The sequence below is a fragment of the Salmo salar genome, chromosome ssa18 (assembly GCF_905237065.1).
Source record: "Salmo salar chromosome ssa18, Ssal_v3.1, whole genome shotgun sequence".
NCBI lineage: Eukaryota > Metazoa > Chordata > Actinopteri > Salmoniformes > Salmonidae > Salmo > Salmo salar.
This window is the reverse complement of record NC_059459.1, coordinates 83,492,077-83,518,726: the sequence shown is the minus strand read 5'-3', so window position 1 is coordinate 83,518,726 and position 26,650 is coordinate 83,492,077. Positions and strand designations below refer to the sequence as shown.

The 26,650-nt window shown below is 41.6% G+C and overlaps 1 protein-coding gene across 1 annotated transcript in view; it reads right to left on the bottom strand.

Annotated features, from left to right (window-relative positions):
* Positions 1-26,650, bottom strand: part of LOC106596013 (basement membrane-specific heparan sulfate proteoglycan core protein) — a 221,626-nt gene that overhangs the window by 155,336 nt on the left and 39,640 nt on the right. Inside the window, exons 7-8 of the mRNA XM_045700624.1 lie at positions 23,184-23,444; positions 22,714-22,998 (exon numbers count right to left, since the gene is read on the bottom strand). Of these exons, the coding sequence (XP_045556580.1) occupies positions 22,714-22,998; positions 23,184-23,444 (546 nt within the window). The remainder of the gene's footprint in view (positions 1-22,713; positions 22,999-23,183; positions 23,445-26,650) is intronic.

Genomic DNA, 26,650 nt, shown 5'->3' with positions numbered 1-26,650 from the left:
ACGTGACACTGTAATAGGATGCCACCTTTCTAACAAGTCGGTTTGTCAAATTTCTACCATGCTAGAGCTAACCCGGTCAACTGTAAGTGCTGTTATTGTGAAGTGGAAACGTCTAGGAGCAACAACGGCTCAGCTGCAATGTGGTAGGCCACACAAGCGCACAGAATGGGACCGCCGAGTGCTGAAGTGCGTAACGCGTAAAAATAGTCTATCCTCGGTTGAAACACTAACTACTGCATTCCAACTGCTCTAGAAGCAAACTCAGCACAATAAATGTTTGTCGGGAGCTTCATGATATGGGTTTCCATGGCCGAGAAGCCGCACACAAGCATAAGATAACCATGCGCAATGCCAAGCGTCGGCTGGAGTGGCGTAAAGCTCACAGCCATTGGACGCTGGAGCAGTGGAAACACGTTCTCTGGAGTGATGTCTGACGGACAAATCTGGGTTTGGCTTCCCGTGACATCAGCCAAACCCAGATGTGTCCGTCGTCACGGGAAGCTACCTGCCCGAATGCATAGTGCCAACTGTAAAGTTTGGTGGAGGTGGAATAATTTTCTGGGGCTGTTTTTCATGGTTTGGGCTAGGCCCCTTAATTCTAGTGAAGGGAAATCTTAATGCTACAGCATAAAATGACATTCGAGACGATTCAGTGCTTCAACTTTGTGGCAACAGTTTGGGGAAGGCCCTTTCCTGTTTTAGGATGACAATGCCCCCCGTGCACAAATCGAGGTCCATACAGAAATGGCTTGTCGAGATCGGTGTGGAAGAACTTGACTGGCCTGCACAGAGCCCTGACCTCTACCCCATCGAACACCTTTGGAATTAATTGGAATTCCGACTGCGAGCCAGTTCTAATCGCCCAACATAGTTTCTCACCATTCAGGTTGATAGTGATTGGATCACTGATGATTGACTGATATGGATCTGGACTGGATCTCTCCCTGACACCAGTAGATATTCTGGTCAGACTCAGCATCTACTGATGGTGAGGGTGTCGCCTGTTATAGTGTGTCTGACAGACCTGGATACTACATTATAATTCCTGTCTTTGTACCACTGATAGCTCCAGATACTGTCAGATCCTACTGAACACGTCAGAGTAACTGTCTCTCCAGGGAACACAGGGTTGGGTTTAACAGTCAGTGTAGCTTTGGGCAGAGCTGAGGAGACAGAGCACAAAACATCTGGATACATTCCTGGTAATTCAGCTGTTGCTGTAACGTTGTGATAAAAGTCTATTTTACATATGGGTACGTTGACTCCGTTCAGTTAGAATATACAGTGTATATATCTGTATTTAGATGAACCCTCATTGGCTCAGAATTGACAAAGTCCAGATTGAAGACAAACAGTGAGCTCACCAGTGATGATGATGGGGAGAGCTGAGCTGTGATATGACATCTGGGGCCGACCTCTCCTCATCCCAACACACTGGTACTGACCAGCCTGTTCAGGGAGAGAGATGGTGATGGTTTCACTGGTCGGACTGGGAAGCAGTTGGTTGTCTATAAACTAGTGTTACGTCCAGTCTGTGTAGTCTGATATGTCACACTGCAGAGTGACAGTATCTCCAGGGTAGAGGACAAACTGTGGAGAGATACTCACTGAGGCTCTGGGTAGAGCTGTGGAAACAAAGTTAAATATGAAGACAAATGCAGTCAGCGCACCAACCTTTCCAATGTAGGGTCTTACTTTTGTAGGTAATATGGTACATTTTATTTTGGATTTACATACACAAATGTCCCCTCTAAACTGTGCGCAGGCGGGCCCGGGGAAGTACCATGTGCATAAGAAATGTCAGCCCAAGCAGAGAAGCATGAGATTGATTTTCCATTTAGTTAACACAATCAAAGTTGCACTCTAGGTTGGGGATTGTGATCGAATCAACGCAATGTTAGGCACTTTCAATATAACATACCAAAACAACACGAAATATGCAAGCCATAGTATGCAAAACTAACTGTGCAAGAGATTTTCTTGTAGGCAGAGTGCACTGGTGTAGGATTGTATTACACTGACAGGCACAACTCAGGCCCATACTCTACACAGACTGGTGCGTCATAACCAATCAGAGCTGCGGTAGGCCCATTATGCAAATAGCCATTGCCACATAAAATATGGATCTGAGCCATTCAACAATGGGGGAGTGGTGGCTTCCTACAAGAGCACAACCTGTGTGCATTTCTAGCCATCTTTGAAAAAGGAGTCAGGTAAAGAGCTATTTTTTATGTCTTAAAGGGGCAGTGTTGTATTTTGAGACGGTCTTGAGACGAGCATCTGATTCGCTAATAATGGTTTTGTAATAATAATATATTTTATTTTTGTAAAGTGGTTTCTTGAATTAAACAACACAACATTTTCAGTCACCTCCTTGTCTGAAGTACATTAGAGTGAATTAGAGGGAACATTTGCACACAGACCATGTCTACATGGTAGCTCAGTTGGTAGAGCATGGTGTTTGCAACGCCAGGGTTGTGGGTTTGATTCCCACGGGGGGCCAGTACGGGAAAGAAAAAATAATAAAATGAAATGTATGCATTCACTACTGTAAGTTGCTCTGGATAAGAGTGTCTGCTAAAATGTAAATGTACATACACTGAGTGTACAAAACATTAGGAACACCTGCTCTTTCCATGACATAGACTGACCAGGTGAAAGCTATGATCCTTTGTTGATATCACTTGTTAAATCCACTTCAATCAGTGTAGATGAAGGGGAGGAGCAAGGTTAAAGAAGGATGTTTAAACCTTGAGTCAATTGAGACATGGATTGTGTGTGTTTGTCACTACGAGGGTGACTGGGAAAGACAAAAGATTTAAGTGCCTTTGAATGGGGTCTGGTAGTAGGTTCCAGGAGCACCGGTTTGAGCGTGTCAAGAACTGCAACACTGCTGGGTTTTTCACGCTTAATAACCTGTTGGGGATAGGGGGCAGTATTTGCACGGCCGGATAAAAAAAACGTGCCTGATTTAATCTGGTTACTACTCCTGCCCAGTAACTAGAATATGCATATAATTGTTTGATTTGGATAGAAAACACCCTAAAGTTTCTAAAACTGTTTGAATGGTGTCTGTGAGTATAACAGAACTCATTTGGCAGGCCAAAACCTGAGAAGATTCCAAACAGGAAGCGCTCTCTCTGACTATTTCTTGGCCTTCTTGATCATCTCTATCCAAAACAGGGGATCTCTGGCATAACATGACATTTTCTAACGCTCCCATAGGCTCTCAGAAGGCGCCAGAATGTTGAATGATGACTTTGCAGGCCATGGCTGAAAAACAGTAGCGCATTTGGACAGTGGTCGATCTGAGAACAATGAGACTGGGGCGCTCGTGCACGAGACTCCACCATGTTTACTTTCTCTCTCTTTGAACGAAAACAACGACTCCCGGTCGGAACATTATCGTTTTTTTATGAGAAAAATTGCATAAAAATTGATTTTAAACAGCGTTTGACATGCTTCGAAGTACGGTAATGGAATATTTTGAATTTTTTTGTCACGAAACGCGCCGGGCCCTTCTTTACCCTTCGGATAGTGTCTTGAACGCGCGAACAAAACGCCGCTATTTGGATATAACTATGGATTATTTGGAACCAAACCAACATTTGTTATTGAAGGAGAAGTCCTGGGAGTGCATTCTGACGAAGAACAGCAAAAGTAATTCAATTTTTCTTATAGTAAATCGGAGTTTGGTGAGCACCACACTTGGTGGGTGTCAAAATAGCTATCCTGTCATGGCCGAGCTATCTACTCAGAATATTGCAAAATGTGCTTTCACCGAAAAGCTATTTTAAAATCGGACATAGCGATTGCATAAAGGAGTTCTGTATCTATAATAAAGCAAAGATCCTCAGTCTTCAATAAACAGAGACAAGAAGAACAAGATCTTGTCAGAGAGGGCACTTCCTGTAAGGAATCTTCTCAGGTTTTTGCCTGCCATATGAGTTCTGTTATACTCACAGACACCATTCAAACAGTTTTAGAAACTTTAGGGTGTTTTCTATCCAAAGCCAATAATTATATGCATATTCTAGTTACTGGGCAGGAGTAGTAACCAGATTAAATCGGGTACGTTTTTTATCCGGCCGTGTCAATACTGCCCCCTACCCCCAACAGGTTAACAGTTTCTCGCATGCATCAACATTGGTGCACCACCCAAAGGACATCCAGCCAACTTGACACAGCTGTGGGAAGCATTGGAGTCAACATGGGCTAACATCCCTGTGGAACGCTTTGGAAACCTTGTAGAGTCCATGCCCCAATGAATTGAGGCTGTTCTGAGGGCAAAAGGGGGTGCAACTCATGTTTTGTACACTCAGTGTATATGTAAAATTATATAAATAGTGTCCATCTCTATGACAACAAAACAGACTACAAAGTTACTCACCATTCAGGGTGATAGTGACAGGATCACTGATGATTGATGATATGGATCTGGACTGGATCTCTCCCTGACACTAGTAGAGACCCTGGTCAGACTCAGCAGCTCTACTGATGGTGAGGGTGTCTCCTGTTATAGTGTGTCTGCCAGATTGGGATACAACATTATCATTCCTGTCTTTGTACCATTTATAGTTCCAGCTACTGTCAGACCCTACTAAACACATCGGAGTAACTGTCTCTCCAGGGAACACAGGGTTTGGATCTCCAGAGTAGAGGAGACCCTGAGGAGAGACACTCACTGAGGCCACAGGCAGAGCTGTAGAAAGACACATGAAGTTAGTTGATTCATACATAGAATCTGCTCTATCATGATTAAATGTAGTTAGTTGAGTCATACATAGAATCTGCTGTATCATGATTAAATGTAGTTAGTGTCACATTTTGGACATGGGAGCAGATTCTGGCCGGAGAGGGCCCATGGAGGAAGTCGGGTAAAGACCGGGAACGCTACCGGGGAACACGGCTGGCGAGAAAGCCGGAGAGGCAACCCCAATAATTTTTTTTTGGGGGGGGGGCACACGGGTAGTTTGGCTGGGCCAAGGGTGAGCCCTAAGCCAGCTCCCCGTGCTTTTTGGGAAGGACGTATGGAGTGGAGAGCGCCTAGGTATGCGGAAGTACGCACAATCTCGCCCATACGCACGCACAGTCCGGTCGCAAATGCCGTGCTAGAGTGGGCATCCAGCCTGGTAGGAGGATGCCTGCGCAGCGCATCTGGCCACCGGTGCACCTCCTAGGTCCAGGCTACCATACGCCCGCTCTACGCACGGCAACCATCAGGCCCCTGCACAGCCCAGTTCGCCCTGTACCAGCACTCCGCTTCTACAGGGCTACTAGTTCCATCCAGCCAGGACGGGTTGTGCAGGAGGTGCGATCGAGACCGCCAGTGCTTCTCCACGGCCCGGTATATCCAGTACCAGCACCACACACTAGGCCTCCAATACGTCAGCCCAGTCCAACTCAGCCTGTTCCCGCTCCTCGCACTAGCCTTAAAGTGCATGTCTACAGTCTGGTAGCTCCACTACCAGCCCCACGCTCTAGGCTTCCAGTGCGTCAGCCCAGTCTCGAGCTTCCGACAACAGTGTCCAGTCCAGAGTGTCTGGCAACAGTGTCCAGTCCAGAGTATCCGGCAACAGTGTCCAGTCCAGAGTATCCGGCAACAGTGTCCAGTCTAGAGTATCCGGCAACAGTGTCCAGTCCAGAGTATACGGCAACAGTGTCCAGTCCAGAGTATCCGGCAACAGTGTCCAGTCCAGAGTATCCGGCAACAGTGTCCAGTCCAGAGTATCCGGCAACAGTGTCCAGTCCAGAGTATCCGGCAACAGTGTACAGTCCGGAACCGAATGAGACGGCCTACAGTCCGGAACCGAGTGAGTCGGCCTACAGTCCGGAACCGAGTGAGTCGGCCTACAGTCCGGAACCGAGTGAGTCGGCCTACAGTCCGGAACCGAGTGAGTCTGCCTATGGTCCGGAACTGAGTGAGTCTGCCTACGGTCCGGAACCAAATGAGTCTGCCTACGGTCCGGAACAGAGTGAGTCTGCCTACAGTCTGGAGCTAGAGTCGGCCTACAGTCCGGAGCCCCCAGAGACGCTCTACAGCCCTGAGTATTCTGCAGGAGTGGACAGGTTGGGTGGGGGTAGTAGACCGGAACCTGAGCCACCTCCAGTATAGGTGGGTTGGGGAGGGGGGGGTATTGCACGAGTGCCGTCGGTGACGGCAGCCACCCTCCCTTCCCTCCCTTTAGTTTAGAGGTTTTTTTTTGTTTTGGGGGGTATTTGTTTATTAATGTGAGTGGCATCTGGGGTCTGCACCTTTGGGGGGGGGGGGGTAGTGTCACGTCCTGACCAGTAATAGGGGTATTTGTATTGTAGTTTGGTCAGGACGTGGCAGGGGGTATTTGTTTTATGTGGTTCGGGGTAGTTGGTTGTTTAGAAGGGTGTTTGATTTATTATTTCCGGGTTTTGGTCTATGTTATATGTTTTGTATTCCTATGTTCATTCTAGTATTAGTATTTCTTTGTTTAGGTCATTGGGTGTTGGACTCTCAATTGGAGGCAGGTGTTTCCTAGTTGCCTCTGATTGAGAGTCCTATATATAGGTATGTGTTTGTGTTGGCGGTTTGTGGGAGATTGTGCTAGGTATAGCCTTAATGCCTTACCGGCCTGTTATTCGTCATTGTGTTTTGTGTACGTGTTTATTTTGGTTTTTCCTTCTTTGCCAATTTAATAAAGGAAGATGAGTGCACATAACCCCGCTGCGTTTTGGTCCGACAATGATTTTTCTTTATCATCTGACGAAGAAGATTGTGACAGTTAGTTGATTCATATATAGAATCTGCTCTATCATGATTAAATGTAGTGAGTTGATTCATACATAGAATCTGCTCTATCATGATTAAATGCAGTTGGTGCACCAATCTTTCCAGAGTATCATCACCATATTTATTTCATTATTATATGAAATTAGATTTTTTTTTTAATTGGGGGGGATTGTAGGTAACTAGCAAAATAAAGGAACCACTTGAGTCAATGAGGGATACAACATATATTGTAAGCAGGTGCTTCCACACAGGTGTGGTTCCTGAGCAATTCCTAAGCAATGAACATCCCATCATGCTTAGGGTCATACATAAAAATACTGTGCAGGCACAGTTGCCCATTATTTTGGCTACCATGACTATGCCCCCATAGGATGACAATACCACCCATCCACAGGGAACGAGTGGTCACTGAATGGTTTGATGAGCATGACAGCAATGATAATCATATGCCATGGCCGTATCAGTCACCAGATCTCAACCCAATTAACCACTTAAGGGAGATTGTAGAGTGGCGCCTGAGACAGCGTTTTCACCAGCCATCAACAAAACACCACAGACACTTAGAATCTATGCCATTGAAGCTGTTCTGGCTAAAGACCCAGCACCTTATTAAGACACTTTATATTGGTGCTTCCTGTATTTTGTCAGTTACTTGTATTGTTGCTATTTTAACTAAGAATAATGACAAAAATACAATGATTGACTCAAAATTAATAGTGTCCATCTACATGACAAAATAACACAACAAAGTTACTCACAATTCAGGGTGATAGTGACAGGATCACTGATGATTGATGATATGGATCTGGACTGGATCTCTCCCTGACACCAGTAGTGACCCTGGTCAGACTCAGCAGCTCTACTGATGGTGAGGGTGTCTCCTGTCATAGTGTGTCTGACAGACTGGGACACTACATTATAATTCCTGTCTTTGTACCACTGAAAGTTCCAGCTACTGTCAGACCCTACTGAACATGTCAGAGTAACTGTCTCTCCAGGGAACACAGGGATTGGCTTTACAGTCAGTGTAGCTTTGGGCAGAGCTGCAAAAACAGACAACAGACATTTTTAAAACAACTGAACAGCATCCTTAAAAATGTGCCGAATGTCAAGTGGTTATAACAATGGAGGCACAGTTCCTGTGGTTAACGACAATTCTTAGCAACAAAAGAGTGATAAAATTAAGATCCTACATCTTTAGACCTACACCATATTTGCTGCTATCCAACTTTAGTGTAATTTACTAATAAGTATTTGCACTGTTATATCAATAAGGTATAAAACACACTAAAAAGCTAAAACATTTAACTGTCTTAATTTGCGTGATTGTCTTATTCCTTTTTTCCATCAAAGGCTTAGTAAATCAGGTAATTAGTGTTCATACACAAACACACTAACTCAGTACTTACATAGTAACACACAGAGCAAGGTGTGCTCCATTCTGTCCTGACGATGATCTCTGAACTACAGTTCTTCTGACAAACCCCTCTACTTCCTATATGACGGCAGATGGATCAGTTCACGTCTCTTTACCGACACACAGAGAAATAGAGAGAGAAGAATTCTACAGAATGTACAAAGACTGCAGGGAAAAAACAGGGTAGCGGTTAAAGCCGTGTTTATTTTTTGACAAACTTCTGCTTATGGTTAGCTACATTGCCTCACTGGTTATTCCTCATTATTGGAAGAAAGGAGGATGGAACGAGAAAAGAGACCTGAGATGAGTTGAGAGCTTGTGGTTTGATTTAAGAATGTGGAGAAGTTTGTTACATTTGTATAGATAGATAGATAGATAGATAGATAGATAGATAGATAGATAGATAGATAGATAGATAGATAGATAGATAGATAGATAGATAGATAGATAGATAGATAGATAGATAGATAGATAGATAGATAGATAGATAGATAGATAGATAGATAGATAGATAGATAGATAGATAGATAGATAGATAGATAGAACAGTATGACTTTGATGGGTTATTTATGCTTGTGTTTTAATTTGTTTGTTTATGTGATCAGTCTAATTCATCACGAAGTGTGCACGTGTATGTGTGTGTGATGTGTTTGTGTAGGTGTGTGGTTTGTGTGTAGGTGTGTGGTTTGTGTGTAGGTGTGTGGTTTGTGTGTGCATGTGTGTGTGGTTTGTGTGTACTGTATGTATGTGTGTGTGTACATCAGAGGAATAGCTGTCGGGTGTTCATTACCACAGACCAAAGATGGGAGGTGTTACAAAGCTGTAACTGGGTTTCCAGGATAAAGTGTTAAGTTGAATTTTTATTCACATATTTGCATTGTTGTGCTGAATACATGAATCCAAACATTTTAGCATTTTCCCATTTTTTCCAACAATTTAACTCCAAATATATGAAAGTGTATTTTTGTAGAGTGTAGAGTGTGTGACACACGTACAACATGTGAAGGAGCAAACATAAATAGAGAGAGAAAGGTTACAGGGGAAAAGCAGTCAGACTTCACCTTTAGTGGGTATAGCCTGGTAAACATCATGGATTTCTTATCGCCACCTTCAGGGACAGGCCTGTAACTACTCCACATTCTAGTGGATCACAATATAGAAACTAATATGGTCATTGGTCACATAGCAACAGCATAAGCCCTCAGTCTACTGGGTCTGCCCTCTTATTCCTTCCTCTCTCCATCTCATCATAATAGTACAGACATGGAACACTTCTGTATGGGTTCATATCAGTACAAGTCAATCTGAATGTGGTTTACAGAAGACTGAGAGCACTATGGTGCATAGAGATTTAGTTAGAAAGTGTTGCTTTACATAATAAAAATGTATAGAAATGTTTAAGATGTAAATACATAGGTCTTAACTCAGAAATACAGAGAGTAAAATGAATATGTCCTTAACTTTGGGACAGGGGGCAGTATTTTCACGGCCGGATAAAAAACGTACCCGATTTAATCTGGTTACTACTCCTGCCCAGAAACTAGAATATGCATATAGTTAGTAGATTTGGATAGAAAACACTAAAGTTTCTAAAACTGTTTGAATGGTGTCTGTGAGTATAATAGAACTCATATGGCAGGCCAAAACCTGAGAAGATTCCATACAGGAAGTGCCCTGTCTGCCAATTTGTTGTCCTTCTGTTGCATCTCTATCGACATTACAGCATCTGTGCTGTAACGTGACACTTTCTAAGGCTTCCATTGGCTCTCTAAAGCCGCCAGAAATTAGAATGGGGTGTCTGCTGTCTCTGGGCAAAGTATAGGAGCAGAGTTTGTAAGTGGTCAGCCTGGGGACAGTGAGACTGGAGATGCGCGGTCACGAGAACTCGCCATGTTTTTCTTTCTCTCTTTGAATGAATACAACGTTGTCCAGTTGGAATATTATCGCTATTTTAGAAAATAGCATAAAAATAGATTTTAAACAGCGTTTGACATGCTTCTAAGTATGATAATGGAATATTTAGAATTTTTTTGTCACGAAATGCACTCGCGCGTTACCCTTCGGATAGTGACCTTAACGCACGAACAAAACGGAGGTATTTGGATATAACTATGGATTATTTGGAACCAAAACAACATTTGTTGTTGAAGTAGAAGTCCTGGGAGTGCATTCTGATGAACAACAGCAAAGGTAATCCAATTTTTCTAATAGTAATTCTGAGTTTAGGTGACCCCGAAGTTGGCGGATGTCAAAATAGCTAGCCGTGATGGCCGAGCTATGTACTCAGAATATTGCAAAATGTGCTTTCGCCGAAAAGCTATTTTAAAATCGGACATAGCGATTGCATAAAGGAGTTCAGTATCTATAATTCTTAAAATAATTGTTATGTATTTTGTCAACATTTATCATGAGTAATTTAGTAAATTCACCGGAAGTTTTCGGTGGGTATGCTAGTTCTGAACATCACATGCTAATGTAAAAAGCTGTTTTTTTATATAAATATGAACTTGATTGAACAAAACATGCATGTATTGTATAACATAATGTCCTAGGAGTGTCATCTGATGAAGATCATCAAAGGTTAGTGCTGCAGTTTTGGTTTATGTGACATATATGCTTGCTTGGAAAATGGCTGTGTGATTATTTGTGTCTATGTACTCTCCTAACAATCTAATGTTTCGCTTTCGCTGTAAAGCCTTTTTGAAATCGGACAATGTGGTTAGATTAATGAGAGTTATCTTTAAAATGGTGTAAAATAGTTGATTGTTTGAGAAAATTGAATTGTGGTATTTTAGTTGGTTTTGTATTTCGCGCCGTGCGATGCCATTGGCTGTTGGCTAGGGGTTCCGCTAGCGGAATGTCTGTCCTCAACAGGTTAAATCAAGTTATTTCAAAGCAATACAATGATGTGGGAAATCACCACTTATTATTAGATATATGAGAATGAACACAAAATACATCACATCTTCTCCATTTTAAGTTCCACAGTGGAACATTCACCTGGCTCCTTTAACAACTACTGAAATTATTTTCCAGCACTTACATGTTAAAAATGTATATCTGCTGTAAAACATACATTTTTTTACAATAAATTTAGTAGACAGTATTTCAAAATAAGTCATAAGTAAGTTAATTTTAAAGGTAGACTCAGTGATATGACAGATGCAGAAAATAAATAAATAGTGGTTACATTTCCACAACAACTAAGAATGTTGAAGCTTGAGGCTCAACTTCTCTGCTGTTTAGATCCTGTGGCTACCACACTGTGAACAGCGTGAAGTGAACCCGTGCATATGCGCAGGTACAGTACTTTATGTACAGTACTTTCAATATCTGCGATGTTACTTGTGGCAACGCCATTTCGCTGAGTCTTCCTTTAATATAAAAATAAGCATTACAGCTACATTATGTAAATATACATTTTTAATAACAAACTATAGCTACGTGTTCCAACTCAACTGTTAGAGCAGGTCGGCCAATCAAGAATAAACACATATTTAGTATTTTAAAATCAAATTAAAAACGGAGAAGTTTCACATACTGAATACTCTATTCCCACCCGCATGTAAAAAGCATGACATTATGTAAAATACAACACACAAAAAAATGCTACTTTTGAACAAAAACAGGCACCACACTCGTTTTATTAACAAACTGAAATAAAGACAGGTAAGTGTAATATTTCATGAAAAATCAACATCAACAATACAAAGGAAAGCATACAAGCCAGCAAAAGCTGAGAACGTCAACTTAGAAACTCATAATATTCAGCATTTCTGAAATTCCATTCAGTGATATTAAACTCAGTAAACACTATCATATATCAATGGTAAAACCTTAATCATAAAAGTGGTTGTTCAGCTTACAGTTCATACTGTAATTATCACACTGATGATTCATTCTGTTCAATGACATCATCACATGGTATCTGGTCTTGAGGAGATGTGACTGTTGAACACAAACCTACAGGAATATAATGGATGGAAAGTAGCACTAGAGTTAAACTGATCCAACTGCTCTTTCAACTGTACACATCTATACAATGTAACCCATCAGAGAGCATGACATAAAGAAGGAGATAATCAAGCTGGATAAGCTGATTGTAAACACACTGAAAGAAAGTTCTCACCTCGAGCCCTGCAGCATTTCACCATCAGCACGATGGACACCAGTAGAAATGGAGACACCACCAGTAGACCACACAGCAGCCTGGGCAGAGAGATGGAGACAACGGAACCTGGAGGGACTAGAAAAACACTTGTTTTACCATCAAGACACTTGAACACAAACACTGCTCTTTTCACATGCACACACACTGCTCTTCTGACCTCTCACTGTCACCCAGGTCTCTGGTGATTCTCCTTGACCAGATTTACACTTATAGAATCCTTCATCTGACTTCGATACTGTAGGGATGGTCATCTCTCCTGTGGTCTCATTCTTGATGAGTACTCCATCTTTGTAGAAATCAGCCATGGGGTTTGGATTTATTTCCTGATATCTAAATGTACAGGTGTCACGTCCTGACCATAGAAAGCTTTTATTTTCTATGGTAGAGTAGGTCAGGGCGTGACAGAGGGTTTTCTAGTTCTTATTTTCTGTGTGGGGTTCTAGTTTAGTTTTTCTATGTTTGGTGATTGGTATGATTCCCAATTAGAGGCAGCTGGTAATCGTCTCTAATTGGGGATCATACTTAAGTAGCTTGTTTTTCACTTAGGGGTTTTGGGGATATTGTTTATGTGTAGTTGCTTTGTAGTCACGGTTCGTTTATTCTTTATTTGTTTTGTATTTTTCTAAACGTTTCACTTTCTAATAAATTATGTGGAACGCTACTCACGCTGCGCCTTGGTCCGATTATTCCAACAAACGTGACAACAGGTCAGAGTCACAGAGTCTCCTTCAGTCACGGGATGGAAAGGGCTCTCCAGGATCACATCACCAGCTGTATAACATAATATATAAATAATACTGTTAATCTGGAATCGTCACTCACAATACATCAACATCTTATGAGCTTGTACATTTGACATTTTAGTCATTTAGCAGATGCTCTTATCCAGAGTGACTTACAGTTAGTGCATTTATCTTCAGATAACTAGGTGGGACAACCACATTTATCAGTCATAAATTAGTAAGTACATTTTTCTTCAGTAAAGTATTTATAAGGAAAGCTGGTGCTAACAGCGGGAGAAAAATCAAGTGTGACTGTTAGTTCAGATCTTTGGGGGTGGCGGGGTGTTTTATGAGATGCAGTCATTCAGTTACAGAATTTAAAATCATATCATACGTACCTGTAAAAAATAAAGTTCATGTTGTACAGTGGGAAGAAAATCCACGGTGATATTGACAGCATTACTGTACTCCCCTGACTAAAAAAATATCAGCAATTTATCATGAAACTGTTTTAGACTCACCAGCAATGTTTATCTGGACTGGGTCACTGTACAGGGTGTAGTAGACTGGGTCTCCTCTCCCAGCTCTGCACCAGTACTGTCCTCCATCAGAGACACTGACCCAGCTGAGTGTGCAGGAGTATTCAGAGGTTGTGGTTACTGGTGTAGAGTCTGGTCTGTGTCTGTACCAGTAAAACTTCCATCCAGAAGACTCTACAGTACAGCTCAGTGTCACACTGTCTCCTGTGAATATGTTCTCTTTGTCTGAAGTCAGTGTGGTCTTTGGCTGATAATCTGTTGGTATTTCAATGGGTTTGAGTGATAAGATAACAACAACAACAACTAAAGTTGTCACTATTCACAGTAACAGTGACAGCATCACTGATGGATGAAGATGTGGGTCTGGATCTTCTCTCTCCCTGACACCAGTAGAGACCCTGGTCAGACTCAGTAACTCTACTGATGGTGGATCTAGTATTAAGGTATTTATACTGGGACAAGCTAATCTCACTGTTGTCTTTGTACCATTTATAGCTCCAGTCACTGTAAGACCCAGCTGAACACGTCAGAGTGACTGTTTCTCCGGGGTACACAGGGTTTGGATTTACGGTCACTGTAGTTTCAGGCAGAGCTTAGAGAAAAGAGCACTGAATATCAAAACATATGGAAACCTTAGAAATTTCCATCGATTTAGCGGTGTTGGGATCGGCTAAACTTTGAACATTGAGATATTAAATGAATGATAGGAAATGAAAGAGACTGGGTTATGTTAGCATTTAATGGTTCTCAGAAGAAAGAGGAAGGCTTTGGAAGGTGTTTGATGGAGGAGAGGAGAGAGATGTGTTGATACAGGGGAGACAGATGGACATCTGCGTATTAGATGAGAGGGGTTGAGGTCAGGAGGTGAGGACAGATTCTCTTAAGAGAGTAATAAATGTTTGGAATCCTGTTACCCTCTTTATTAGCTTCCTGTAGAGCCATAAAATGTAAGGATTGGAGAGAAAGGGGAGTGTCTTAACCTGTTTAGGATATGGGGCAGTATTTTCACGGCCGGATAAAAAAAACATACCCGATTTAATCTGGTTATTACTCCTGCCCAGAAACTAGAATATGCATATAATTATTTGATTTGGATAGAAAACACCCTAAAGTTTCTAAAACTGTTTGAATGGTGTCTGAGTATAACAGAACTCATATGGCAGGCCAAAACCTGAGAAGATTCTATATGGAAAGTGCCCTGTCTGACCATTTCTTGTCCTTCTATAGCCTCTTTATCGAAAATAGAGGATCTCTGCTGTAACGTGACATTTTCTAAGGCTCCCATAAGGCGCCAGAATGTGGAATGAGATCTCTGCAGTCCCTGGGCGAAAAACAGTAGGGGTTTTGGAAAGTGGTCGTTCTGAGAACAATGACACGGGTGCATGTGAAGACTCCATTTTCTATTTTCAGTGTTTGAACGAAAACAAGGTCTCCCGGTCAGAAAGTTCATTATAGGTGTACAGTGGAGCAAAAAAGTATTTAGTCAGCCAACAATTGTGCAAGTTCTCCCACTTAAAAAGATGAGAGAGGCCTGTAATTTTCATCATAGGTACACGTCAACTATGACAGACAAAATGAGAAAAAAAAATCCAGAAATCACATTGTAGGATTTTTTATGAATTTATTTGCAAATTATGGTGGAAAATAAGTATTTGGTCACCTACAAACAAGCAAGATTTCTGGCTCTCACAGACCTGTAACTTCTTTAAGAGGCTCCTCTGTCCTCCACTCGTTACCTGTATTAATGGCACCTGTTTGAACTTGTTATCAGTATAAAAGACACCTGTCCACAACCTCAAACAGTCACACTCCAAACTTCACTATGGCCAAGACCAAAGAGCTGTCAAAGGACACCAGAAACAAAATTGTAGACCTGCACCAGGCTGGGAAGACTGAATCTGCAATAGGTAAGCAGCTTGGTTTGAAGAAATCAACTGTGGGAGCAATTATTAGGAAATGGAAGACATACAAGACCACTGATAATCTCCCTCGATCTGGGGCTCCACGCAAGATCTCACCCCGTGGGGTCAAAATGATCACAAGAACAGTGAGCAAAAATCCCAGAACCACACGGGGGGACCTAGTGAATGACCTGCAGAGAGCTGGGACCAAAGTAACAAAGCCTACCATCAGTAACACACTACGCCGCCAGGGACTCAAATCCTGCAGTGCCAGACGTGTCCCCCTGCTTAAGCCAGTACATGTCCAGGCCCGTCTGAAGTTTGCTAGAGAGCATTTGGATGATCCAGAAGAGGATTGGGAGACTGACATATGGTTAGATGAAACCAAAATATAACTTTTTGGTAAAAACTCAACTCGTCGTGTTTGGAGGACAAACAATGCTGAGTTGCATCCAAAGAACACCATACCTACTGTGAAGCATGGGGGTGGAAACATCATGCTTTGGGGCTGTTTTTCTGCAAATGGACCAGGACGACTGATCCGTGTAAAGGAAAGAATGGTGCCATGTATCGTGAGATTTTGAGTGAAAACCTCTTTCCATCAGCAAGGGCATTGAAGATGAAACGTGGCTGGGTCTTTCAGCATGACAATGATCCCAAACACACCGCCCAGGCAACGAAGGAGTGGCTTCGTAAGAAGCATTTCAAGGTCCTGGAGTGGCCTAGCCAGTCTCCAGATCTCAACCCCATAGAAGATCTTTGCAGGGAGTTGAAAGTCCGTGTTGCCCAGCCCCAAAATATCACTGCTCTAGAGGAGATCTGCACGGAGGAATGGGCCAAAATACCAGCAACAGTGTGTGAAAACCTTGTGAAGACTTACAGAAAACGTTTGACCTGTGTCATTGTTATATACCCTTTGTTGGCAAAGTATTGAGATAAACTTTTGTTATTGAACAAATACTTATTTTCCACCATCATTTGCAAATAAATTCATTAAAAATCCTACAATGTGATTTTCTGGATTTTTCTTCTCATTTTCTCTGTCATAGTTGAAGTGTACCTATGATGAAAATTACAGGCCTTTCTCATCTTTTTAAGTGGGAGAACTTGCACAATTGGTGGCTGACTAAATACTTTTTTGCCCCATTGTATGTTGAATTTAAAGCTAGAATAGTTAGTTGCTACATCCATTTTTGGACTTATAAATGAATGATAATGTATACCGGTATTGATTCTTGAAGAATATAATCTGGTTTTACTCCAATGTTTGTAAACAATGTAAAGCCTCAAAACAATGTTAAAACTATAATTTGTTTATGGATCATTCTACAGAAGTGGTGCACATTGGGGCTTTACATTTGTTTTCTAATTTGTATCCTATTTTGCCCAACTTTCAACACACGTCTTCCAACATCTGTCAGATAGACATATATGCTTCTCACACACTTTGTTTCTATTGCATACCTGAATTCCTTACCACCACACTAAACTGGTCACTACAGAAACATAGTGAAATAGAAGCAATAAAGGATCACCATGAACAGTAGTGGTCATTTTGATTAACCTATTACAGATTCATTTTAGAAACTGTATTTGCATACCAAATTAACTAAACAGTAAAAACATGATTTTTAACCAACTTTCAAAACCTTTAAATTGAATTTGAGAAATATAATCTCTATTGTTCTTTGTAAAATGTTCAATGTTGATTGTATTAATCAGGAACTTGTTGATTGATTTAATTACTTATGCATCTAATTACTTATGTTGTTAGATGTTTAATTATCACTTTTCCTATCATTATTTTGGCAAAAGAGCAGGTGTTTCGATGTAAGATCTCAAAAATAGCGAAAGCTAGATGTATAAAACGAATTTTGCTATAAACATTGCCATTGATGACTTCCACCATTTAAAGAAGTCAACTGGGTGGGGATTTCTATGGTTTGGGAGTTATCAGCCAATGATCAGAGAGTATTGTCTTTCAGCACTTGGGTTGCCTCAGAAAGATAGAGGACTCTAGTGCCCAAAAGCATGTTTTAGCATGGGCAGCACTATTGAGGACTTTCACAATTTTTAAGTATCAACTGGGTTGGACTTCCTATGGGTTACGAAAGGTTCACAGAATTCCATACAGGTCATCAGGGGGGATACCCAATTAATTATAATCGTGAGTAAACATTCCATAACTGCAGGTGGCAGTAAATCCTCAACCTTGACTTTATACCTGTCCACACACACTAGGTGGCAGTGTACACCCTTTCAATTTGTTTGCCAACTCATAGAAGTAGTAGAAGACAGTTGATGATTTCTAAATGGAGATGGCCTCAATGAAGCTGCCCATGCTCTCATAGATGCCATAATGGGACATACAGGTAGACAATGTCTATCTAAGTCCATGGGTTGCCTATGGTTTGTAAACCAAGTTTAAGACCAGAACATTGGTCCCAATTTCCAGAACCAGTGAATTGAGACCATAACAAGTTAAAGACCAAGACCACTAGATCCCGAGTGGTCCCAAGACCAAGACCACTAGATCCCGAGTCCATGGGCCCTTTCTTCAATCGTAAGAAACTCAAGTAGATTAAACTTGAGTACAGTAGAACACAGTAAAATAGAGCACAGTAAAGTACAGGAAAGTAGAGTAGACTAGGGTACAGTACAGAAAAGCACAATACAGTAGAACACAGTAAAATACATTCCACTAGAGTACAGTAGAGTACAGTACAATAGAGTAGGGTACACTTCAGTAGAGCACAGTACAATAGAGTAGGGTACAGTTCAGTAGAGTAGAGTCCAATAGAGTAGGGTACAGTTCAGTTGAGCACAGTACAACAGAATAGGGTACAGTACAGTAGAGTACAGTTCAGTAGAGCACAGTTCAGTAGGGTAGGGTACAGTACAGTAGGGTACAGTACAGTAGAGTACAGTAGAGTAGGGTACAGTACAGTAGAGTAGTGAATAGTAGTAGTGTTTTGGTCAAATAGATGTCAGTGTTTGGGTTCTTAGAGGGTTGGAGCCCCCTGTTGGCTATTCATCTCAATACTCTACTCTTTTTCCTGAAGTGTCCACTACCCACATGGTGGTCCTCTGTAACACAGTTGGTAGAACATGGACCATGTAACATTAACATGTAGATGTGCTGCCCGTGTTGTAACAGACACCATAATGGCACAGATACAAAGATGAAACCTCTATATAAATAATGTTTTCCTTTATGTTCAAACATGAAGTTTAGGAGTCAGTGTACAGGACATACTCCTCTCAATAGAAATACTGCATGTGTATAAACAATTACTCTGTACTAAACTATTTTAACAATATGTTTGTTATTGCTTTGGAGATTGGAGACTTCACAGAACAACACTGTCCCTATACTTTAACTAAGATTTCTGACACAATATAAATAGTGGCCATCTTTATGACAAAAATACAAAGTAACTCACCTTTTACAGTGAGAGTAATAGCATTACTAGGTTGTGAAGATGTGGGTCTAGACACTCTGCTCCCTTCACACCAGTACTGACCCTGGTCAGACTCAGCAGCTCTACTGATGGTGTGAGAGACTCTAATGTTACTGTAACCAGACTGGGATACTACATTATCATTGCTGTCTTTGTACCACTTATAGCTCCAGCTACTGTCAGACCCTACTGAACATGTCAGAGTAACTGTCTCTCTAGTGTATGCAGGGTTTGGCTTTACAGTCAGAGTAGTATTGGGAAGAGCTGTGAAAATAAAGCACAAAACATCTGGATACATGCCTGGTAATTCAGCTGTTGCTGTAACGTTGTGATAAAAGTATATTTTACATATGTTGACTCCATTCAGTTAGAATTTCCAGTGTATGCAATTAGATTAACCCCCATTGGCTTTAAATTTAGAAAGCTCAGATTGAAGACAAACAGTGAGCTCACCAGTGATGATGATGGGGAGAGCTGAGCTGTGATCTGACTTCTGGGGCCGACCTCTCCTCGTCCCAACACACTGGTACTGACCAGCCTGGTCAGAGAGAGAGATGATGGTTTTTCTGGTCTGAATGGGAAGCTCTTCGTTGTATCTGAACCAGCGGTACGTCCAGCCTGTGTAGTCTGATATGTCACACTGCAGAGTGACTGTCTCTCCAGGGTAGAGGAGACCCTGTGGAGTGACGATCTTCACTAAGGCCGTGGGCAGAGCTGTGGAAACAGTTATATGAAGACAAATGCAGTCAGAGCACCAATCTTTCCAAAGTATGATCTGACTTCAGTAAGTAGTACGGTAACTATTAATTTAGACATATAAACTATATATGCAAAAGTATGTGGATACCCTTTCAAGTTAGTAGATACGGCTTTTTCAGCCTCACCCGTTGCTGACATGTGTATAAAATCAAGCACACAGCCATGCAATCTCCATAGACAAACCTTGGCAGTAGAATGGCCTTACTTGTAACGTCCGTCGTATGAATTGGACCAAGGCGCAGCGGGTTGAGTGCTCATTTTGACGTTTATTTTAAATAACCACAAACACTTCACAAAAACAAGCAAACGGACGAAAACATAACAGTTTGCAGGCTAACCCTAGCAGTGCAAAACAACCTCCCACAATTCCCAAAACAAACATACTCCTAATTATAGGGCCTTCAATCAGAGGCAACGATAACCAGCTGCCTCCAATTGAAGGCCCCAATCCCAATTACTAAACATAGGCTACAGTAGAGCACAGAGCAATTGATAAGAGAATTATCTAATAAATGTAAATGAATCAATAAACCATGATGAATTATTAGTCATACAGCAGGTTTAATGAATAATCAATGTAATGATCAATGTAGGGATCGATTAGTCTGATTAGTTCCGGAAAGTCCAGGAACCACTGGAGATGGAAAGAAATGTGTGTATGCAATTAGTATAGAGAGATAGAGGGACAGATGGTCAAGGGAGTAAAAGCTTCAAAGAGTTCTTAACCTTGAGGGAAAAGAACAGGCTGAGCTCTGGATAGTGATAAACAGTGTGAGAAGTTTATGGGGGATGCAGGTCACCAACGGATTGTGTGTAAATGCATGTGCGTAAGTTAGCAAGAACTATATAATGACTGTTTTGTTATCCTGACCTCAGAACGTTCTCTGAATAAAGCTACAGAAACCTTTTGCAGAAAGCTGAGTCCTTGCTTAATTATTTTAACACATTGTCTTACAAACCTTGGGCATTAGTCAAGGCGAATTGATTATTGATCATTATCATCGAGATATAAAATTCCTTTAACAGCAATACATTCAGCTAGAGTACAGTAGAGTACAGTACAATAGAGTAGGGTACAGTTCAGTAGAGTACAGTACAATAGAGTAGGGTACAGTTCAGTAGAGTACAGTGCAATAGAGTAGGGTACAGTTCAGTAGAGCACACTGCAAAACATTCAATTAGTGTACAGTAGAGTAGGGTACAGTACAGCAGAGTATGGTACAGTACAGCAGAGTGAAGTACAGTAGAGTAGGGTACAGTACAGCAGAGTAGGGTACAGTACAGAAAGAGTAGGCTTTCAGTTCAGTAGAGTACAGTAGAGTAGGGTACAGTTCAGTAGAGTACAGTACAATAGAGTAGTGTTTCAGTCATTAGAGTAGAGAACAATGGAGTAGGGTACAGTTCAGTAGAGTAGGGTACAGTTCAGTAGCGCACACTACAATAGAGTAGGGTACATTTCAGTAGTGTACAGTACAATAGAGAAGTGGACAGTACAGTAGGGTACAGTACAATAGAGTACAGTACAATAGAGTAGGGTACAGTACAATAGAGTAGGGTACAGTACAGTAGACTACAGTACATTAGAGTAGGGTACAGTACAATAGAGTAGGGTACAGGTCAGTAGAGCACAGTACAAAAGAGTAGGGTACAGGTCAGTAGAGCACAGTACAAAATAGTAGGGTACAGGTCAGAATAGCACAGTACATAAGTGTAGGGTACAGTACAGTAGAGTACAGTAGAGTAGTGTACAGTACAGCAGAGTGTAGTACAGTAGAGTAGGGTACAGTACAAAAGAGCACAGTACAATATAGTAGGGTTTCAGTTCAGTAGAGTACAGTAGATAAAGGTACAGTTCAGTAGAGTGCAGTACAACAGAGTAGGGAACAGTTCAGAAGAGCACAGTAAAATAGAGTAGGGTACAGTTCAGTAGAGTACAGTGCAATGGAGTAGGGTACAGTTCAGTAGAGCACAGTGCAAAACATTCAATTAGAGTACAGTAGAGTATGGTACAGTACAGCAGAGTGAAGTACAGTAGAGTAGGGTACAGTACAGCAGAGTAGGGTACAGTACAAAAGAGTAGGCTTTCAGTTCAGTAGAGTACAGTAGGGTACAGTTCAGTAGAGTACAGTACAAAAGAGTAGGGTACAGTTCAGTAGTGTACAGTACAATAGAGAAGTGGACAGTACAGTAGGGTACAGTACAATAGAGTAGGGTACAGGTCAGTAGAGCACAGTACAAAAGAGTAGGGTACGGTACAGTAGAGTAGTGTACAGTACAGCAGAGTGTAGTACAGTAGAGTAGGGTACAGTACAAAAGAGCACAGTACAATAGAGTAGGGTTTCAGTTCAGTAGAGTGGAGTACAATAGAGTAGGGTACAGTTCAGTAGAGCACAGTAAAATAGAGTAGGGTACAGTTCAGTAGAGCACAGTACAATAGAGTAGGGTGCAGTTCAGTAGAGTAATATATAGTTGTAGTAGTGTTTTGCTCAAATAGATGTCAATGTTTGGGGTCTTGGAGGGTTGGAACCCCCTGTTGGCTATTCATCTCAATACTCTACTCTTTTTCCTGAAGTGTCCACTACCCACATGGTGGTCCTCTGTAACACAGTTGGTAGAACATGGACCATGCAACATTAACATGTAGATGTGCTGCCCGTGTTGTAACAGACACCATAATGGCACAGATACAAAGATGAAACCTCTATATAAATGTTTTCCTTTATGTTCAAACATGAAGTTTAGGAGTCAGTGTACAGGACAGACTCTTCTCAATAGAAATAGGTGTATAAACAATGACTCTGTACTAAACTATTTTAACAATATGTTTGTTATTGCTTTGGAGATTGGAGACTTCACAGAACAACACTGTCCCAACACTGTACCAATACTGTCCCAATACTGTCTCTATACTTTAACTAAGATTTCTGACACAGTATAAATATAGTGGCCATCTTCATGACAAAAATACAAAGTAACTCACCTTTTACAGTGAGAGTGACAGGATCACTTGGTTGTGAAGATGTGGGTCTAGACACTCTGTTCCCTTCACACCAGTACTGACCCTGGTCAGACTCAGCAGCTCTCCTGATGGTGAGGGTGTCTCCTGTTATAGTGTATTTGACAGACTGGGACACTACATTATAATTCCTGTCTTTGTACCACTTATAGCTCCAGCTACTGTAAGACCCTACTGAACACGTCAGAGTGACTGTCTCTCCAGTGTATGCAGGGTTTGGCTTTACAGTCAGAGTAGTTTTGGGAAGAGCTGTGAAAATAAAGCACAAAACATCTGGATACATGCCTGGTAATTCAGCTGTTGCTGTAACGTTGTGATAAAAGTATATTTTACATATGTTGACTCCAGTTAGAATTTCCAGTGTATGCAATTAGATTAACCCCCATTGGCTTTAAATTTAGAAAGCCCAGATTGAAGACAAACAGTGAGCTCACCAGTGATGATGATGGGGAGAGCTGAGCTGTGATCTGACTTCTGGGGCCGACCTCTCCTCGTCCCAACACACTGGTACTGACCAGCCTGGTCAGAGAGAGAGATGATGGTTTTTCTGGTCTGAATGGGAAGCTCTTCACTGTATCTGAACCAGCGGTACGTCCAGTCTGTGTAGTCTGATATGTCACACTGCAGAGTGACTGTCTCTCCAGGGTAGAGGAGACCCTGTGGAGTGACGATCTTCACTGAGGCCGTGGGCAGAGCTGTGGAAACAGTTATATGAAGACAAATGCAGTCAGAGCAACAATCTTTCCAAAGCATGATCTGACTTCAGTAAGTAGTACGGTAACTATTATTTTAGATATATAAACTGTATATGCAAAAGTATGTGCATACCCTTTCAAATTAGTGGATTTGGATTTTTCAGCCTCGCCTGTTGCTGACATGTGTATAAAATCAAGCACACAGCCATGCAATCTCCATAGACAAACATTGGCAGTAGAATGGCCTTACTGAAGAGCTCAGTGACTTTCAACGTGACACCGTCATAGGATGCCACTTTTCTAACGTCAGTTTGTCAAATTTCTGCCATGCTAGAGCTAACCCGGTCAACTGTAAGTGCTGATATTGTGAAGTTGAAACGTCTAGGAGCAACAACGGCTCAGCTCCAATATGGTAGGCCACACAAGCGCACAGAACGGGACCGTCAAGTGCCGAAGTGCGGAGCGCGTAAAAATTGTCTGTCCTCGGTTGAAACACTAACTACTGCGTTCTAAACTTCCTCCAAAAGTAAACTCAGCACAATAAATGTTCGTCGGGAGCTTCATGATATGGGTTTCCATGGCCGAGAAGCCGCACACAAGCATAAGATAACCAATACAATAGAGCAGGGTAGTAGAGCACTGTACAGTAGAGTAGGGTACAGTTCAGTAGAGTACAGTACAATAGAGTAGGGTATAGTACAGTAGAGCCCAATACAATGGAGTAGGGTACAGTTCAGTAGAGCACAGTACAATGGAGCAGGGTACAGTTCGGTAGAGCTCAGTACAATGTAGTAGGGTACAGTGCAGTAGAGCACAGTGCTATAGAGTAGGGTAGAGTTCAGTAGAGCACACTACAATAGAGTAAAATATAATTAAGTAGAGTACAGTACAATAGAGCAGGGTAAAGTTCAGTAGAGCACACTGTAATAGAGTAGGGCACAGTACAGTAGAGTAGGGTACAGTTCAGTAGAGTATAGTACAATAGAGCAGGGTAAAGTTAAGTAGAGCACAGTACAATAGAATAGGGTATAGTACAGTAGGGTACAGTACAGTATAGTAGAGTAGGGTACAGTTCAGTAGAGCACAGTACAATAGAGTAGGGTACAGTTCAGTAGAGCACAGTACAATAGAGTAGAGTACAGTACAGTAGAGCACTGTACAGTAGAGTAGGGTACAGTTCAGTAGAGCACAGTACAATAGAGTAGAGTACAGTACAGTAGAGCACAGTACAATAGAGTAGGGTACAGTTCAGTAGAGCACAGTACAATGGAGCAGGGTACAGTTCGGTAGAGCACAGTACAATGTAGTAGGGTACAGTGAGGTAGAGCACAGTGCAATATAGTAGGGTAGAGTTCAGTAGAGCACACTACAATAGAGTAGAATATAATTAAGTAGAGTACAGTACAATAGAGCAGGGTAAAGTTCAGTAGAGCACACTGTAATAGAGTAGGGCACAGTACAGTAGAGTAGGGTACAGTTCAGTAGAGTAGGGTACAGTTCAGTAGCGCACACTACAATAGAGTAGGGTACATTTCAGTAGTGTACAGTACAATAGAGAAGTGGACAGTACAGTAGCGTACAGTACAATAGAGTACAGTACAATAGAGTAGGGTACAGTACAATAGAGTAGGGTACAGTACAGTAGACTACAGTACATTGGAGTAGGGTACAGTACAGTAGAGCACAGTATAATAGAGTTGGGTACAGTTCAGTAGAGCAGAGTGCAATAGAGTAGGGTACAGTACAGTAGAGTACAGTAGGGTAGGGTACAGTACAGTAGAGTACATTACAATAGAGTAAGGTACAATTTAGTTCAGCACATTACAATAGAGTAGGGTACAGTTCAGTAGAGCGCAGTACAATAGAGTAGGGTGTAGTTCAGTAGAGTACAGTACAATAGAGTTGGGTACAGTTCAGTTGAGTACATTGCAATAGAGTAGGGTATAGTTCAGTAGAGCACAGTACAGTAGAGTAGGCTACAGTAGAGCACAGAGCAATTGATAAGAGAATTATCTAATAAATGTAAATGAATCAATAAACCATGATGAATTATTAGTCATACAGCAGGTTTAATGAATAATCAATGTAATGATCAATGTAGGGATCGATTAGTCTGATTAGTTCCGGAAAGTCCAGGAACCACTGGAGAGGGAAAGAAATGTGTGTATGCAATTAGTATAGAGAGATAGAGGGACAGATGGTCAAGGGAGTAAAAGCTTCAAAGAGTTCTTAACCTTGAGGGAAAAGAACAGGCTGAGCTCTGGATAGTGATAAACAGTGTGAGAAGTTTATGGGGGATGCAGGTCACCAATGGATTGTGTGTAAATGCATGTGCGTAAGTTAGCAAGAACTATATAATGACTGTTTTGTTATCCTGACCTCAGAACGTTCTCTGAATAAAGCTACAGAAACCTTTTGCAGAAAGCTGAGTCCTTGCCTAATTATTTTAACCCATTGTCTTACAAACCTTGGGCATTAGTCAAGGCGAATTGATTATTGATTATTATCATCGAGATATAAAATTCCTTTAACAGCAATACATTCAGCTAGAGTACAGTAGAGTACAGTACAATAGAGTAGGGTACAGTTCAGTAGAGTACAGTACAATAGAGTAGGGTACAGTTCAGTAGAGTACAGTGCAATAGAGTAGGGTACAGTTCAGTAGAGCACACTGCAAAACATTCAATTAGTGTACAGTAGAGTAGGTACAGTACAGCAGAGTATGGTACAGTACAGCAGAGTGAAGTACAGTAGAGTAGGGTACAGTACAGCAGAGTAGGGTACAGTACAGAAAGAGTAGGCTTTCAGTTCAGTAGAGTACAGTAGAGTAGGGTACAGTTCAGTAGAGTACAGTACAATAGAGTAGTGTTTCAGTCATTAGAGTAGAGAACAATGGAGTAGGGTACAGTTCAGTAGAGTAGGGTACAGTTCAGTAGCGCACACTACAATAGAGTAGGGTACATTTCAGTAGTGTACAGTACAATAGAGAAGTGGACAGTACAGTAGGGTACAGTACAATAGAGTACAGTACAATAGAGTAGGGTACAGTACAATAGAGTAGGGTACAGTACAGTAGACTACAGTACATTAGAGTAGGGTACAGTACAATAGAGTAGGGTACAGGTCAGTAGAGCACAGTACAAAAGAGTAGGGTACAGGTCAGTAGAGCACAGTACAAAAGAGTAGGGTACAGGTCAGAATAGCAC